Source organism: Procambarus clarkii, chromosome 27 (genome assembly GCF_040958095.1).
Source record: "Procambarus clarkii isolate CNS0578487 chromosome 27, FALCON_Pclarkii_2.0, whole genome shotgun sequence".
Lineage (NCBI taxonomy): Eukaryota > Metazoa > Arthropoda > Malacostraca > Decapoda > Cambaridae > Procambarus > Procambarus clarkii.
The window spans coordinates 10,434,559-10,450,828 of NC_091176.1; the positions used below are offsets into that span (position 1 = coordinate 10,434,559).

Below are 16,270 nucleotides of genomic sequence, written 5' to 3' on the forward strand. Positions count from 1 at the left end.
CAACCTGACTATCCCATAAATACTCACACCAGAACATTTCTCAAGTTTCTTGAAAGCATTCTTTATATTTTATTCAAAAATAAAAAAAAGATAAAATACTATAAGGGGTGCCTTACATAGGGAGTACTAAATATTTATTTACTCACCACCTGTGGAAGAGGTGGCATGAGCTGATGCAGCCGAGGAGGTTGATATAGAAGTACTTGTAGATTGTCGAGGCAAACCACTTCCTCCACTGTTGGTTGCCATTACTTTTGCTTTCTCTAATTTCTCCTCTCTTTTACGAAGCTGTACAAGATCTTGAACCTGACGAAAGCAAAATAATAATGCTTCAGGCATACTGTAGACCAAAAGCTCCTTTCAGAGCAGGTTACTTTGTTTCTTTTGTAAGCAATGACTAAAGAACAGCCAAACCTTTTATGGGAAAGAAATACAGTAATAACATTATTTCCACAAATAACTCCCATTCTACACACCAAAAAAATTAAAACCTACCATAAATATTTATATCAGAGAGGCTATATTTAGATCACTGTACGTATTCTCTTAATTACAAAAAATAAATATCCAGCACTGAAAGTGTTGAAATAGCCTGACTGGTAGGTCCCCCTCGGTGACTCCCTTAGGTACCCAGCCTAGTAGCTCCAAGCTTAATGAGCCTCACTAGATCATTGTGAATCATGAGTTTCTATTGAAGACCAGAAGCAGAATCTGGCTAGCTCAATAGAGGCTAGGAACTCCGGGGATAATAGATCACCCAGGCCAAGAAGAAAATGCCACAAGAAAGGTAGGACACCTCAAAATGAGCAATTGCATAGGAAATAATTGTAACTCTGACAACTACATATTATTACACTCATTAGCTAGCTCTAGCTGCAAGCTAGCTACACTTCCTCACTGCCAGATGGCAGCCCTGGCAAGCCCGAGCTCCAGCCAGCCAGGCACATCAGACATGAGCCACCCAATGCCAATGCTTGAAACTCTAGATGAGGGAGGGGCAAGAACCCATAGAGGGGACTCACCAGAAAGAGATATTTCAATATACATTCAATTCTGAATTTCTAGGAAGGCATCCCTTAGTAGCTCCCTGAGTTATCTAATCATGGTCAACCAAGAAAACAGCACTAATCAGGGGAGAGGGAAGGAATACAGTATCCAGTAACCCAATTGAGGAAATCAGCACTGTGTCACACTACCCTAGTACCATTCAACTCCAGTACGGAATAGTAACATGTAACAAATAACATGCCGCTAGTACAAAATTAGACCACCAAACCTATGAGCCTGACTCTTCACAACACAAGACATACTAGCAAAAAACCAGCGCTGAATGGAATGAAATGCCACTTTTTAGTTGGGCCTCGGTGGTTCTCTGAAGCTAGTCGTATTGAGAAAGCTCTAGACTTATGAGTCACATCAGTCCTAGAAGTTCATAATAGCTTACCAGAGAAAAGAGCCAGAACCTGCCCCCCCCCCCCTCACAGAGGCACAGGGAGCAGAGAATTGCTACAATTGCCCTCGTCAAGGAAACATCCAAAAAGTAAGCAAAGCAAAACAGACAACTGTAAGGTTCATAGAGAAAAGAAATGAAGCAGCAAATGACTCTGCAAACGATCCACCCAGTGGTCAGTTCGAACTCTCCTACTTCCAGCTGGCCACTGTTAGGTGGCAGCACCACCCAGAGTTGCCAGCTCCCCATATCAACACTCCTCAGTCTGGAGCAATAAACCAATGCACTTCGTAGTGAGGAGGAACCAGGGATAATCTGAGGCCCAATCAGAAAGAGGCCTTTCATTATATTCATTGCTGGTTTTCATTTGGAGCTGAATAGTGGCTCCCTGAAGGTAACCACATAATGAAAAAACTGGGGTTTACCAGTAAGGAGCAGAGTAATGCTCACACTCTTCAATAAGAGAGCCCAGGACTGGTTGGAAATGGCTAATATGTATACATATAGTTATCAAAGTTGCCAATGTTTTCCAAGCAGTTGCTTGTTTTGGGGGATCCTACCTTTCTGATAACTTTTTCCCTTTGACCTGGAGGTTGATTTAGCATTCCTAGACTTGCTGGTCCAGACGTGTTTTGGTTTAAGTGGGCCAAATTCTGCTTCTGGTGTGCTACAGGTTCTCATGACTCCCAACGGCCTGGTAAGATACGTTAGGCTTGGCGTTACCAAGCCGGGTAGCTCACAAAGCCCCCTCCTAGAATTTTTTTTTCAAGTACAGTAATTTTACCTTTAGTGCAAAAATGTAATCATGATGAAAACTAAAACAATAAACAAATTTATTCTAACCTTAACATTCCAGTCACTGACAACTTGAGCAATAAGCCTTTTGATCAGAATAACTTGATCTGTTATTGCTAGCATTGTTGTGGCAACTTCATGAGTTGTGTTGGGTGTGGGAGGATGAAGTCGACGAGCCTCTAATGTCGGTGAAGTTAGCTGCAGCTGGAAATAGATGTCAAATAAACTATTATGTAATATTGAATTTACATACATACATGTCTTGTTATTACTCCATTTCCTATTCTTAAGGTGTAAGAAAGCATTAGCCTGGTAAAAAAATATAAAATGAGATATGGCAAAAGAAGGTTATAGCTAATAAAAAGCATTAAAAATACCCTTTGTCCATTAATTATTTCATTCACAACACAATATAGTGTCATGGATAAACAAGCACTACTACAGTAAAGCAGTCATCCACATAAACCCATTCCTCCATAAGAAATATTGCCAGAACAAAGTGGAATTTTTCAACAGAAAAGTAGACAGTTTTCTGCAAGAAGTGCTGGACCAACCAGGCTGTAATGGATATGTGGGCCTGTGAGCCCATTGGCTGCTCCAGACAACAGCCTGTTGGACCAAGCTCTTAAATCAAGAGTAGAGTAGAAGAACTCCCAGAACTGCATCCATGCATAATCCAGATATATAAGGAAATATGCTTATTATTATTTGCTATAATTCAAGAAAATTTGCTGATAAATAGCTCAAAATAGGAAATTGTTCAGGAAACTGCATTTATGCAAATCTGTTTCAGGCCCAGAGTTGTATGAAATAGATTTTTACATATTACTGAGCAAGTGACAGAGGAAACTGATCAATTTGGACAAAAAACAGGATACCACCCTTGGAACACAAAAGCATTCTTAGTACTCTTATATATGCACATACTTAACTAAAATATTAAATTCCTAACTTAGTAGGCAAGGATTAAATACAGTTTAATCACACACATTAAATCAATATGTCAAGTGATATTTCATTTCTTTCAAAACATTATTAATGAATGGCACCTGAATGCTTTCAATCTTCTCTCTGAATGTAAAGCGTTGTTTATTCTGATGCTCGGTGATTTCCAAAATTAGAGGCTCCCATCGACTTCCACATTCTGAAGACAGTGTTGTAACACGTTCAAAAATTGTAGAGAAGACAGAGTAGCCCTGTAGGTAAAAAATTTCTCTCTTTTAATAGCAGTTTTTATACAAAAAAAAATTGGGTTGGTCACTAACATATATGCCATAGCATAAATAACCAGCATAGAATGTAATGAAACGCCATTTTCTGGGCGAGTCCCGGAGGCTCCCCGGAGCTATCCAGGCTGATAGGGATAGTCCTAACTTTTGGTATCAGTTGACGTGGGTGGAGTTCTAGGCCTACCGGGGACCATGGCCAGAACCTGGCCCCCTCAGAGAGGCATAAGGCGCAATAGCCTATAGAAATGCACACGTGATTTTGGAGCATTCTATATCTGCCACCAACCGGGACAGGCACCTAGAAAGGTAAGCGCCTCAAAACAAACCACTATTCTGGTAAAACTAACGAAAATAACGAAACAAATGAACAGAACTCATCCAAGGGAAAACGAGCAAACAAGCATGACGTCACACGAGCTGCGCTGCATGTCTGCGCAGCTCCCCCCTTCCCGGGAGGGGAAAGGGTGAGCCCCGGACCCTCACACCGGCGATCCATACCTTCAGTTCCGAGGCTGGATATCAAGATACACGAAAACCGCAGACCGGAGGGAGGGAAGGTTGCCGGGGAGCCTCCAGGACTCGCCCAGAAAATGGCATTTCATTGCATTCAATGCTGGTTTTCAGGGTGGAGCCCCTACAGCTCCCCGGAACTACTTCACCAAAGACTAAGGAAAAAGGGTGACTTACCCGGGAGGCAGTCGGTGCTCCATACGTCAACTCGAAGTCATAACAGGCTGCAGCCACCGACCCAAAGCGACGCAGGCCCAACTAGGCCCAGGAATGTTCATGAGGTAGCGTGCAGCCAGGACCCTATTCGACCACCAAAAACCCCATGCCCGAATGTCAGCCCAGGACATGTTTCCCAAAACGGCAGCAAGAGCAGCGAACTTACGAACATCATGGGCACAGGGATAGACCACAGGCTGGCTAGACTTAATAACTCTGCGGACAACCTGAGAGACCCGCACTCGCGAACAGGGAAGAAGGAAAACCAGATCAACCCATAGCAAGTCCCCCGGACACAGAAGCCATGGTGCGCAAATAACGGCGGAAGGCCGCAACCGGACACAAAACATGATGCACCCTCGGCCTGACCAACCAAGCATTAACAACCCAAGTACCCCTCCAAAAAGCAGCAGTCTCATTCTTCGCCAGAAAAGAAGGACACTGCTGCAGACGAACAAACCTATCTCCACGACCAAAAGAGCAGAAACCCTGCGCCGGAGGAGAGCATGAAGCTCCCCAACCCGACCTCCAGAGACCAATGCGAACAGGGAAAAAAAAAAAAAAAAGAGAGCCTTCAAAAAGCAATCCTGAACCGAAGGGGGCCACAACAAATCGATGATAAGAGAGATAGGAGAGCACTCTGTCCAAAGATCAGGACGGCTCAGGCGGTGCATGAGCAGGCTCGAGGTGAAACAAAGCATGAGACAGCTTGCGAAACGACACAGAAGTAACATCTATACCGAAAGCAAGCTGAAGCGGTTCTGCCAGCGTCTTTATACTGCCACCGAGACAAAGCCCGCAGGTTTGACACTATCAACGAAGCCAGCTTCCTTTTATTTCTGAGAGATATATATCAATATACAGTACAGTAATTGAATAATAAATGCTGTATTTACCGATGCTTATACATGGGACATTCATTAAAGTGTGCACCTCATATTTTCATGGTATAGGTTTGAGTCAAGTATTCTCTAAATATATTTTATTAAATTTTTAACAGTAGTAAAATAAATACTTTATCTAAAATAGTGACCATTGTGTAACTTTCTAAAATACAATATTCTGAACAGGGTAATGATATCATTAGTATTACTCTATAAGTAGTAATGCATGGACAAGCACACATTCTTAAGTTTGACATATCTTCATTATTTTACTTCATACAACTGGTACATTATTTTCTTACCTGTATAGCAACACCTTTGATGAGCTCCACAACAGATGATTGAGTAATGGGAGGGATGCACAGATTCATCTCGGATGGTGGCAGAGCAATTTCTCGTAATGTAATGCCAATGTATCTGCAAAAAGAGAGGAAACTATTTCCCCACAACAACATAATAGAGCACCCCTGTGAATGGACAACCACTGTCTGTGTTGCACCTCGGTAGCTCCCAGGGGTCTTACAGAATTGACTCCACAGGACCTCCACAAAACTTTGGGCTCCCAGTCCTGGGAGCCCTAACATATATCTGTCCCCTCTCAAAGAGACAGGGGAAAGCACATGGGGATCAAAGATCAACCCACTACCAAATAGAATCACTCAGAAATAATAAATACATATACCCAAGAGACAGCAAACGTGAAATCCTATACTGTAGTGTTGCATTTCAATGAGGGTAAACTGAACTAAGCAGGTGACTACATTGTGTATTCATGAACTTAGCACTTTCGCCCGGGCATGACGCAGCATTGCGTCATCCGTTTACTGTCGGTAATGCCGGGGATGACGCAGCATTGCGTCATCCACTTTAAATAATCGTCAAAAATCAGGTTTTTATCCGATTTTGTTGGGACTGGTTTTAAAATGCGCGCCGATGTCTTCCCATTTCCTTTGTTGAGCCTCGTGGCCCTCAGGCGGCTTGGCACACACCGTGGGCCCATTGTTTTCACTCCACTGTTGTGACCAATGTCGCCTCCCCTCGCATCTCAAACGTGTGAACATTTCGGCTATTTTCCGTGGCTATATTTCTTACTGCGGCTTTAGAAACTATCTACGCTTACTCCACGATGGATAGTGATCATGAACAAGGCCCTTCCAGGAAGAAAATTGCGAAAGAAAGGCTTGAAAAGGGCGGGAATTGGGAGTGTAGCTGGAAGGCGTCTGAGCGCTCACTTGCGGCTAACGCGTGGCCCGTCTTCAACTCGTCGGCGGTTGGAGCGTGACCAAGTTTTTTATTTTATATGCAAATGTTCCTCTAGAGAATTCTATTGTGAACCCATTGAGACCAAAATGAAAGACCTAGGACGAAAATTGAGGTGACCAGAGTGAAAATAGTGAAAACATTTTATCGCGTTTGCGCGCTCCTGGGTAACTCGTTCGCACTTTCTCTGTTTGCTGGGGGTAATTAGCCGGGCTTTTGGAGTTTATATGCATTTAGTGCTGTAGAGAATTCTATTGCGAACACAATGATACCAAATTTAATCTCGTAGGACGAGAATTAAGGTGACAAAGTTGAAGAGAGTATACACTTTTCAGAATTTACGTGCGCTCCCGTGACACTCTGGGTCCCATATCGCACAGTTGAGGGGTGGCGCGCGGGGTACGCCAAAGTGTTAGTGTAGTAGTTGATTTCCAAGTTATTGAATTTGGCAATAATGGACATTAAAGATGGTTGATTTTATAGATGTTCTAGGGAAAAACAAATTATGGCTACAGCAAGCTAACTTAAGAGTCCCAGAAAATAGCTAAGCTATCTTTATTAATTACTTTAACCAGTGCCCATGAATAATTGTGGCACTTTCTTATACCGTTGACTATTATCTAAGACAATGTAAACAACAGAATCAAAGCAAGCCTGTCGAGATTATTCCTGATTACCTGAGGCTGAGTGAAGGTAAACAGGAATAATGAAATTTGGTCCATATGGATGTATACAGATAGAACATTGTGTTCTACCTGTATAGAGTGGTTTGAACTCTCTACAACTAGTTTCAAGTGCAACCCTATGCTATGAACTTAGTATGGGTGATAAACTTCAAAGGGAGAGAGAAAACGAGACTAGAAGGGGATTATAGTATAAGATGGTGGCAGAAAGAGAAGGATCTGGGATGAAAGAAGGATAATACCAGTCTGAAAGCAATAGGCATGCATAAACAGAATAACATCAGCAACTTCAGCAATGCTTAATTCTCTTTCCTAATCGAGAGAAACAAGTGATGGACAAGTAATTAATGTAAACTAATCAAAGCAATGTTCCCAAACTTACTTAAAAACTGCTACTTGATTTTTAAATCCAAAATACTGAAAGTGATCATGGTGAAGAGAATGAGGGCAGCCAGGTATTCCACGCCTTGTAAAACTGCCACCATAGAATCGCAGCTCCAGATATTTGGCAAAGGACAGTGACCATGTTTCTAATGACATGGGCACCACAGGAGTAACCTGAAGAGAAAAGATTTTATATCTGAAAACATTCCAAAATATTGTAATAGGTACAATCATATGCAGACATTTTCATAGAAAAACTAGCACTGAATGTAATAAAATATCATTTGTTTTTTTCCTAACACCCTTTTCTAGTTTATGTGCTTCTTGAGATATGGCCACCACACACCTGTTGCATATTCCAATTTTGATCCCACAAATTGCATTAACAGTTTCTTTAATATTTCTCCATCCATGTATTTAAATGCGATTCTGACTTTTGCACGAATAATGTAGGTTTCTCTCACAATGCTCTTTATATTCATCGTCAGGTGATGGCATACTATCCAGTACAAAGATGTGCTACTAAATGGCCCCTAGGCCATTTAGGCTATGAACATGAGGCTATGAACATGAGCTGTGAGGAAAAGCTGGAGGTATTAAACAATATGATCACTACATACAAAATATTAACAGGAATTTACAAAATAGACAAGGAGGAATTTTATTGATGCCTGCAACTTCAAGAACAAGAAGTCAAACTGAAGCTAAGAAAACAAAGGTTTACAAAATAAGAAATTTTCATTTGTAAACAGACCTGTAGATGGTTGAAACAAGTGGGAAAGGCAGTGGATGCAAAAACCACCAGTAGTTTCAAAGTGTTAAATAACAAAGATTGCTGGGAGGATGGGACACCGAGAGCAGCTCTCATCCAGTAACTATACTGTACTCAAGTAATTAAACTTAGATAATAGCATTTACATGCACAGTGTATATGTTCCACTTGTTTGAAGTTGTGGGAAAGTTATGTTTGTGTTATGTAACATTACAAACCACCTTTTCTTACCTGACGACATATTTTGCACCAGCTCCACATTAGTATTGATCCTGAGTTGGAGTCATCTAGGACGGTATCAAGACGTCTCAGCAGAACATCCACACAACCAGTGTCATGAACAAACTTTCGAATATGATCAATCACTGCTACAGAACACTGACTAGATGGGCACTGATATGTGGGGCAAAAACAATAGCGTTCCAGGAAGGCCCCAAGAGGAATATCATTCCTTCCATAAAAATCCATCGTCAAAACCCTGAAAATATAGGAATATTTTCAGTATTTTATGTACTTTACGCACCATTTATTACCAATCATGAAAATAAATTACACCATTGAATGTAATGAAACACCTCTTTCTGGTGGGTCACTTGGTGGCTCCCTGAAGCTTGCTGCCATGGAGCTGTCAACCTATTATGGCCCAACAAGCGCTTGCCCAACAGGGCTTTTGTCTGGTAGAGCCCTGGTGGCTACCTTGAAGTTACCTTAAAGTGCTTAAGGGGCTTAGTGTCCCTGCGGCTCGGTCATCGACCAGGCCTCCTCGTTGCTGGAATGGTCAACCAGGCTGTTTGACGCGGCTGCTCACAGTCTGACATATGAATCACAGCCTGGCTGATCAGGTATCCTTTGGAGGTGCTTATCCAGTTCTCTCTTGAACACTGTGAGGGGTTGGCCAGTTATGCCCCTTATGCGTAGTGGAAGCGTGTTGAACAGTCTCGGGCCTCTGATGTTGATAGAGTTCTCTCTCAGAGTACCTGTTGCACCTCTGCTTTTCAACAGGGGTATTCTGCACATCCTGCCATGCCTCCTGGTCTCATGTGATGATATTTTTGTGTGCAGGTTTGGGACCAGCTCCTCTAATATTTTCCACGTATAAATTATTATGTATCTCTCCCGCCTGCGCTCAAAAGAATACAGATTTAGGCTCTTTAGTCGGTCCCAGTAGTTTAGATGTTTTACCGAGTGGATTCTAGCTGGTAAAGGATACAGGTCAGCAATTTCTCCAGCTTTGACAGGGGCTATCATTGTGCATATTACGGTATCACCTCCTTCAGTGGAGTATGGAGTGGCAATTTCGGCGTCATCTATGGGTCGGCACCTCAGGTCCCCTGATATTGGACGCTACGTGGACAATGCCATCTATTGGTGGTGGCATGACAGCAACAAATGGCTCTGGTTTCCTGCCCTAGTTATCAAGAAAGGACGGCGTGGATGACCTTTGGTGGGTGGCGTGGCATGATCAGCGCCATCTACGTTGTGCTACAAGCATAATGTCAACTCCCCAGTAGATAAGCGTTACTTCATGGTTTTCCCAGTGTCGTGTCCATCTAATTGAAGACGTTTTATGTCCACAGAGGTAACGTGCAGAGCAGATTGTACTGAGGAAGGTAGTTTACCTTGGGCAGTCCACGAACTCGTAGCCTGGTCTTGCAAGAAGACAAAGTAAGCCGCCGTCGATCTGAGCAGTGTGTTAGCTGCTAATATACGCAGTGTTGGTATAGATCGACGTACCCGGGATTGGCTTGGAAGAGTTGCAGACAACAGTGAGGTGCCTATTATGAAGTGCTGCTAGCAAGCTGCTAGAGGCTTCTGCCAGGGTGTTCATTACCCCTGTATATGGTTGCTTGAGACCCCTGTCAGTGTGTTGCTGAAGTCCTCTGCCAGTGAGTAGCTGGAGAGCGTAAATGGGGTGTAGGCACCTCGTGATACTGTGTCGGTGGACTGGCCCACGAAAAGATGAATTCGCTAGTGTTTGTCAGTACTCTTGGACAAGGTACTGGACGGAGGAAACACTGGAGTTGGTGAACACTGCAAACGCTTGTGTCCTGCGTGAAAGTGGCACTACTGTGTATAAGTGTAGAAATAATCTATTTATATATTTATTTAATTGTGATGGTGAATATACTATTAAAGGGAACTGTGTATTGTTCATCTCCCCTTATTATTTATTGCAATATACAGCCAGTTCTTGAAAGAATACTACCAACTTGGGGTCAGATACTATAAAAGAGGTTACAACATCAAGAACCCGGTTACTGGCCCTAAGTGGCTGGTACAGTGCCGCAGTACTCCACTCTAGAGAGCACTAGCGTCTTGAAAAGTATCATCATCGGTATAGCATCTCTAGTGTGAAAGGGTCTTGTTATCCAACCTGTCATTTTTCTTGCAGTTGTGACGGCTACTTTATTGTGTAGTAGCTCACTGCAGCTATCTCAATCAAATCACTATGCTACAAATCTTACCCATCACATGAGTTCTGTTTGGTCTACTGGAGACCAGAGCCAGAAACTGGCCTCCTCACAGTGGAACAGAGAGCAAAGGATATTCTGCCATTTCACTGAAAAAAGATCCAGTCAGTGAAACCTTCTAGACAACTGCTAGGCTCACCAGACTCAAGGCTTCGGAGCTGCCAAACAGTTCCCTAAATGATTCAATCCCTCAAAATAGTTCAGTCAAAACTAGATAGAACTCTTTAGTACCAAAAGGTGCCAACTTGTGGCCCAGATCTCGGTCCTGTTAGCTTGCCCCTCAGTCCTTTAGCAAAGAAAACACCCCAACAAAAAATGAACCTGGAAGTGAGGGAAGGAGACAGGGAGCCACCGTGTCTCTACTAGAAAGAGGTCTTTATTACATTCAGTGCTGGATTACTGGGGAAGCCCCATAGTGGCTCTCTGTACCTAAATAACTAGACAGAAAAAATGGAGGGTCTTGCAGGAGAGGTGGCAGGGACTAGCTCAACGTAGACACCAACAGCTGGGAAACAAAACCCAGGTGCAACACAGGACCGATGAGGACCAGGAACGTTGGCTAAATACTGTACCTGGCTGCTATAATACTTACACTGCCAAAACCCCCCGAGCCCAAATATCTGCCCAAGACATATTAAAAAAACACCGCCACGAGCCGGTGGCAAACAGGTGGTCACGAACCGCTGCGATCTCGCACAACAAATGATGCACCCTGGGCCAAATCAACCACGCATGAATAACCAAGGGTTCCTCTGGAAGCCCACTGACTTGTTCCTCACCAGAAAAGGAGACAGCTACAAATGAAGAAAACTCCCACTAGGGCCAAAAGAGCAGAATTCCCACCTCTAGAGAAGAGCACGAAGCTCATCAACCCAACAACTGGAGGAAAAAGCCAACAAAAACAACACCTTAAAAATGGTATACCAGTGCAAAGGGGCAGACATGAACTGAGGGGGAGAGAAAAGTGAGGTCCCTGTTCAGATACCAAGATGGCTCAGGGCAAGAAGTAGCACGAGCAGGCAAGAGGTGAAAAAATACCCGAGACAACTTGTGGAATGCATCTGCAGGAGAATCGGAGTTAAATGTAAGTAAAGCATTTAAAGGCCAAATAAAAAGAGGTAACAGTATTAGAGCCGATTAAGAAACAACCACGAAAGAGAAAGCACTACCACAGAAACTGAGGCTGAAGAAAGACAACAGGGACAGAAAGAGATGAAGCGAGTTTTAAGCTACTGCATTTTGGCTGGAAGCTAATGCCTGGAAGACAAACACAGGTGGGGTACCAATAACTCGGCCACCTGTGGCCCATAATAATGTTAACACATCTATCTCAAGACATTCCAGATGTGTAAAGATGCAGAGAAGGTCGAAATAGCAAGGCATGTCACAAGGCAACAATGGGCACAAGACCCTGGAGGACAAACCCAGCGATCGCAATAGAGGTGGAAGGGGCGCCCCCGAAGGAACCAGAACAGACGCCGAAGCCAAACCTGACCCAGCGGGTAAACCAGCATGAAAAAGTTCAGACTCCTGCACAACTGCTTGAGTAACCGCTGAGTGACCCGGGAACCCCACAAAAACAGCTGAAGGCAGGACCGAAGTAGTAGCAACGCCACCGGAGGGAGAGACATGGAAGCAGTTCAAGAGTTCCAAACAAGACTCAGCCAAGTCCGAACCTGGAACAGAACCAGATGGTACTTCTGCCAGTTTACCAGGAACCCAAACCCGGTCAGTGACATAAGGTAAAACTCCCAACCACAGGGGGGTTTTTCCAGGGCCACTGTTCCCTGTACCTTTCCAAAGGGGGACCATGTTCTGACTAATGGTCCCCAATAGGCAGAACTCCATTGACTATTGCCCTGGTCTAAAGATTGGATATTGGCTCGAGAGCTCCAGGCAGCGGACGGGGCTCCCCACAGAAATAGGAACAAAATACGCAGTACAGCCCATTACAGGACAACACTGTATCAAATAATGGTACACCACTTAACTAAAAATCAGAGACCCAACTTCACTGCTTAATTTTTTTTTTTTTTTACAAAAATGCACAATTTAGAATGAAACCTATATAATTTGTACATCTATCATTCTTCAGTTTCCAAATCCAAAAATTATGACTTACCAAGGATTAACACAGAAAGCAGGGGGTGACTCAGATGACTGGGAATAGCTGGAGAAAAGAAGAGATAATCGCTGGTGGTTGAAAGGGTGAAGGGCATCCACTCGGCCATCAGAGGTAAGCATCAGGCCACTCTGTCCATTCCAGAAGTTACTCATATTTTGTTTGTTGTTATTATTGTTGTTGGTGGTAACCATATTGGATGTGGACCCTGAAAAATTAGCACAAAACTAAAGAATTACACTTTATCTATCATATTAAATTTCTACTTTCATAGGATCGAGTGGGATTTACCTTAATCTAATCCAATTGACTCACTATGCTGAGAGATGCTATCATCAGGTAGTAAAACAACTGTTGTCTTAAGTGCATGAATTTATATTTAAACTTCTCTTATTTAACTAAATGACATTGTTTTAAATAACAAAATATTTAAACTCTATGATGATGCTTGAGGAGAGGGCAGATTAGTATGGATACAAGGTACACAAAAATAAAAATAAAATATTTTATCCTAAAGGAGTTATTTAATAAAACTGATTTCTTACTTGATGTAATATAGTCTATACAATCAACTTGAAAAAATGGCTCACCATGTACTTAGTACATACTTTTTTCGATTATAATACTGTACTCACCTGAACCATCAATGGAAAGCCCCTCGACAATAACTTGTCCATGAGATTCTGATTTTTCCTGTGATAAATTACTAAGTATATGCCTCTGGTCCTTTGGCTGTGTGAAAGATCCCTCACACCTGCAGATATTTCTCATCTGCCCGCCCCTTGCCCTGAAGTCTGCTAAAACTCCTCGGAAATTTTTATCACAAGCTTCTTTTGTTAGTTTTAATTTGGTGAATTCATGTGCTAATCTAATTTCAACATTCTGATTTTCATCCTTAAGTTCCTTTGCATCCATTTCTGAAAATCTTGGGCGGCGCATAAAATTGTCTTTTTCTAATTGAACAGAAAAATATAGGCTTTTCTGGAAATATTTTCGTAACAAGCAGTTTCTCCCAGCTTCCGATTCAAGGTACGGAATGCTGTATTTCAAATAAGGAGAACATGAGAATATAGTCTCGTCCAGTGCTTTTCTGAAACTATTAGAGAATGGCAACTCGGTTACTGAGAAGGAGTGATGCAAAGACTCAAGAGGGCCATCTTGTGGAGAAACACCTAAATTAAGATACGAATGTAATGGGTCACTGAAATCACTGATTGTTTGAGACAACTTTGCCTTGTCTGACGTTCCAGCTACTGATACAGGAGTTTCAACTGAGGAGCAGACAGAATCCTTTTCTAAACACTCTTTAAATAACTGATTTATATTATTTTCCAGACACAGTGTTGAGATTGCAGAATCATTACTGGCTTCAAGATCATTCTTACTTTTATCTTCACATTCATCAGAATTCTTCCCTGAGATTTCTTCAGAGCCAACATCCCCAGATTTCACATTCTGATCATGTTCATCCTCAAATACCTGGTCTTCTAGGTCAAAGCTTTCAGATGGAAGCGGAGGTATTAAGATGAACTCGTCAATTAAAAATGATCTTTCCAGTTTCCAGTTATACACTGCATATATCATAAAATACATAATTTTTTTCACACGTTTAAGTTCTGCATTCGAGGCACCCCGCAGAATCACAGTACATCCCAAGTGAGTGGCACAACCATCAAAGAACATTAAAGTTTTTAGCTTGTTTTTTCCATAAACAGAATAACATCTCACATAAAAATTGTGACACATTCCTAATGTAGGTCTTGTCAATTGAGCATCAATTGAAGATACTAATTCTGCTTGAGTACATCTTGCTACTCGCTCCATTACGGATGGCTTGACATTCATGACTAGCGTTATACCATGAGCCTGCAGAATAATAGAAATATTACAGTAATATACTAGACTATAATCAATAATGTGAAAAGGAATATATTTATAACAATATATCATAAAAGCATTACAAAATTATAAAATATGCAATTAAAAATTTTGAAATAAGTTACAAAATTGCAAGGTAAGAATAACATTATTTCTTGCAAAAAAGAGTGTAGTGTGTAATTTAACATCTTCCCGAGATTCCTTCATACTAAAAGGGCACATCAGTTGCGGAAGTTCTGTTTGGTCTACCGGGAACCAGAGCCAGAACCTGGCCCCCCCTCACCAAAGGGGCAAGTGACAATCTGCCACCCTCTGTGACAAGATAAGTTAGGTGGTAGAGACAAAAACTGTCAGCAGTTTCAAAGCATTATATGACAAATAGTGCTGGGAAGACGGGATACCACAAGCGTAGCTCTCATCCTGCAACTACGTTGAGGTTACCAACACAAGGCAGCCTTGTGGTTACCTTGCATTGATTTTGGGGATCAATGTCCCTGCGGCCAGTCTCTGACCAGGCCTCCTGATTGATGGTCTGATCAACCAGGCTGAGACACTTACACTTAGATAATTACGCTTAGATAATTACAGACTCCAGTAAGTCAGTGCAGTTTTACAGACAACTGGAGGGTCACAGAAAATGAAGCCTTGAAACTGCTAACAACTCTGCAAAGATTCACTCAAACTAACTCGAAACTCATTAGTACTGCTGGATGGGATTCTGGGAGTTCTTTTACTCTCCAACCCTGGCCTGGGACCAGGATTGACTTGTGAGAGCTTGGCCCAACAGGCTCTTGCTTGGAGTAGGCCCACATATCCACCACAGCCCAGTTGCTCTAGCACTTCTTGAAGAAAACTATCTAGTTTTCTCTTAAAGATGTTCACATTTGTTACTGAAATATTTCTTATACTTGCTGGGAGGATGTTGAACAACTGTGGACCTCTGATGTTTATCAGTGTTCAATCAATGTTCTCTGTGCCTATGGCACCCCCGCTCTTCTGATTACCACCACCAGGCAAATAATTAGGAGACAGTGTTTGCATAAGATCGTGATCAAAAAACAACTATGAAAGGCAGGAATGGACAGACTGGACAGAGACTGAGGAAAGACAATGAAGAGAAGTACAATAGTGGCAAAATGAGTGCCAATAGCAAAACTTCATGCTATTACTACGTAGCAAGACACAGCTGGAATGCCAACAACTTGCAATGTGCTTGCCATATAAATGGCAATACTGTAGACATACAGTACATAAAAAAATACCAGATGTATAGAGTAGAGAAGTTCAAAGCAGTGAGGTGGTTTGAACTGAATCTACCTGCTGGAAGAGGTGGAACCACAGAAAAAAATGCCTGGGTTCAGACACTGGACCAACAATAACAGAAACCATGACATGCAGGTGAAGCCAAGCCTATACTAAGGAAAGGAACAAAAAAACAAAGCAAATGGCCCCCCAACAGAACAACAAAATCCAAGGATGGCCAGCACTGAGCTTAAAGCACAGGGGCTCACCTGCAATCTTTGCCAAACCACTTGGGCTGGATGGTAGACTGATGGTCTTGCTTCACGCAGGTCAGCATTCAATCCCTGACCGTCCAAGTGGTTGGGCACTATTAC

General features: G+C 42.4%; 1 protein-coding gene across 5 annotated transcripts in view; it reads right to left on the reverse strand.

Annotated features, from left to right (window-relative positions):
• fab1 (fab1 kinase) overlaps positions 1–16,270 on the reverse strand; it is an 84,517-nt gene that overhangs the window by 41,362 nt on the left and 26,885 nt on the right. For all 5 annotated transcript variants that reach the window (XM_045749287.2, XM_045749288.2, XM_045749284.2 and 2 more), the window contains exons 15-22: positions 13,412–14,642; positions 12,777–12,984; positions 8,415–8,661; positions 7,410–7,585; positions 5,387–5,501; positions 3,295–3,441; positions 2,294–2,449; positions 147–306 (exon numbers count right to left, since the gene is read on the reverse strand). In XM_045749287.2, coding sequence (XP_045605243.2) covers positions 147–306; positions 2,294–2,449; positions 3,295–3,441; positions 5,387–5,501; positions 7,410–7,585; positions 8,415–8,661; positions 12,777–12,984; positions 13,412–14,642 — 2,440 coding nt within the window. The remainder of the gene's footprint in view (positions 1–146; positions 307–2,293; positions 2,450–3,294; positions 3,442–5,386; positions 5,502–7,409; positions 7,586–8,414; positions 8,662–12,776; positions 12,985–13,411; positions 14,643–16,270) is intronic.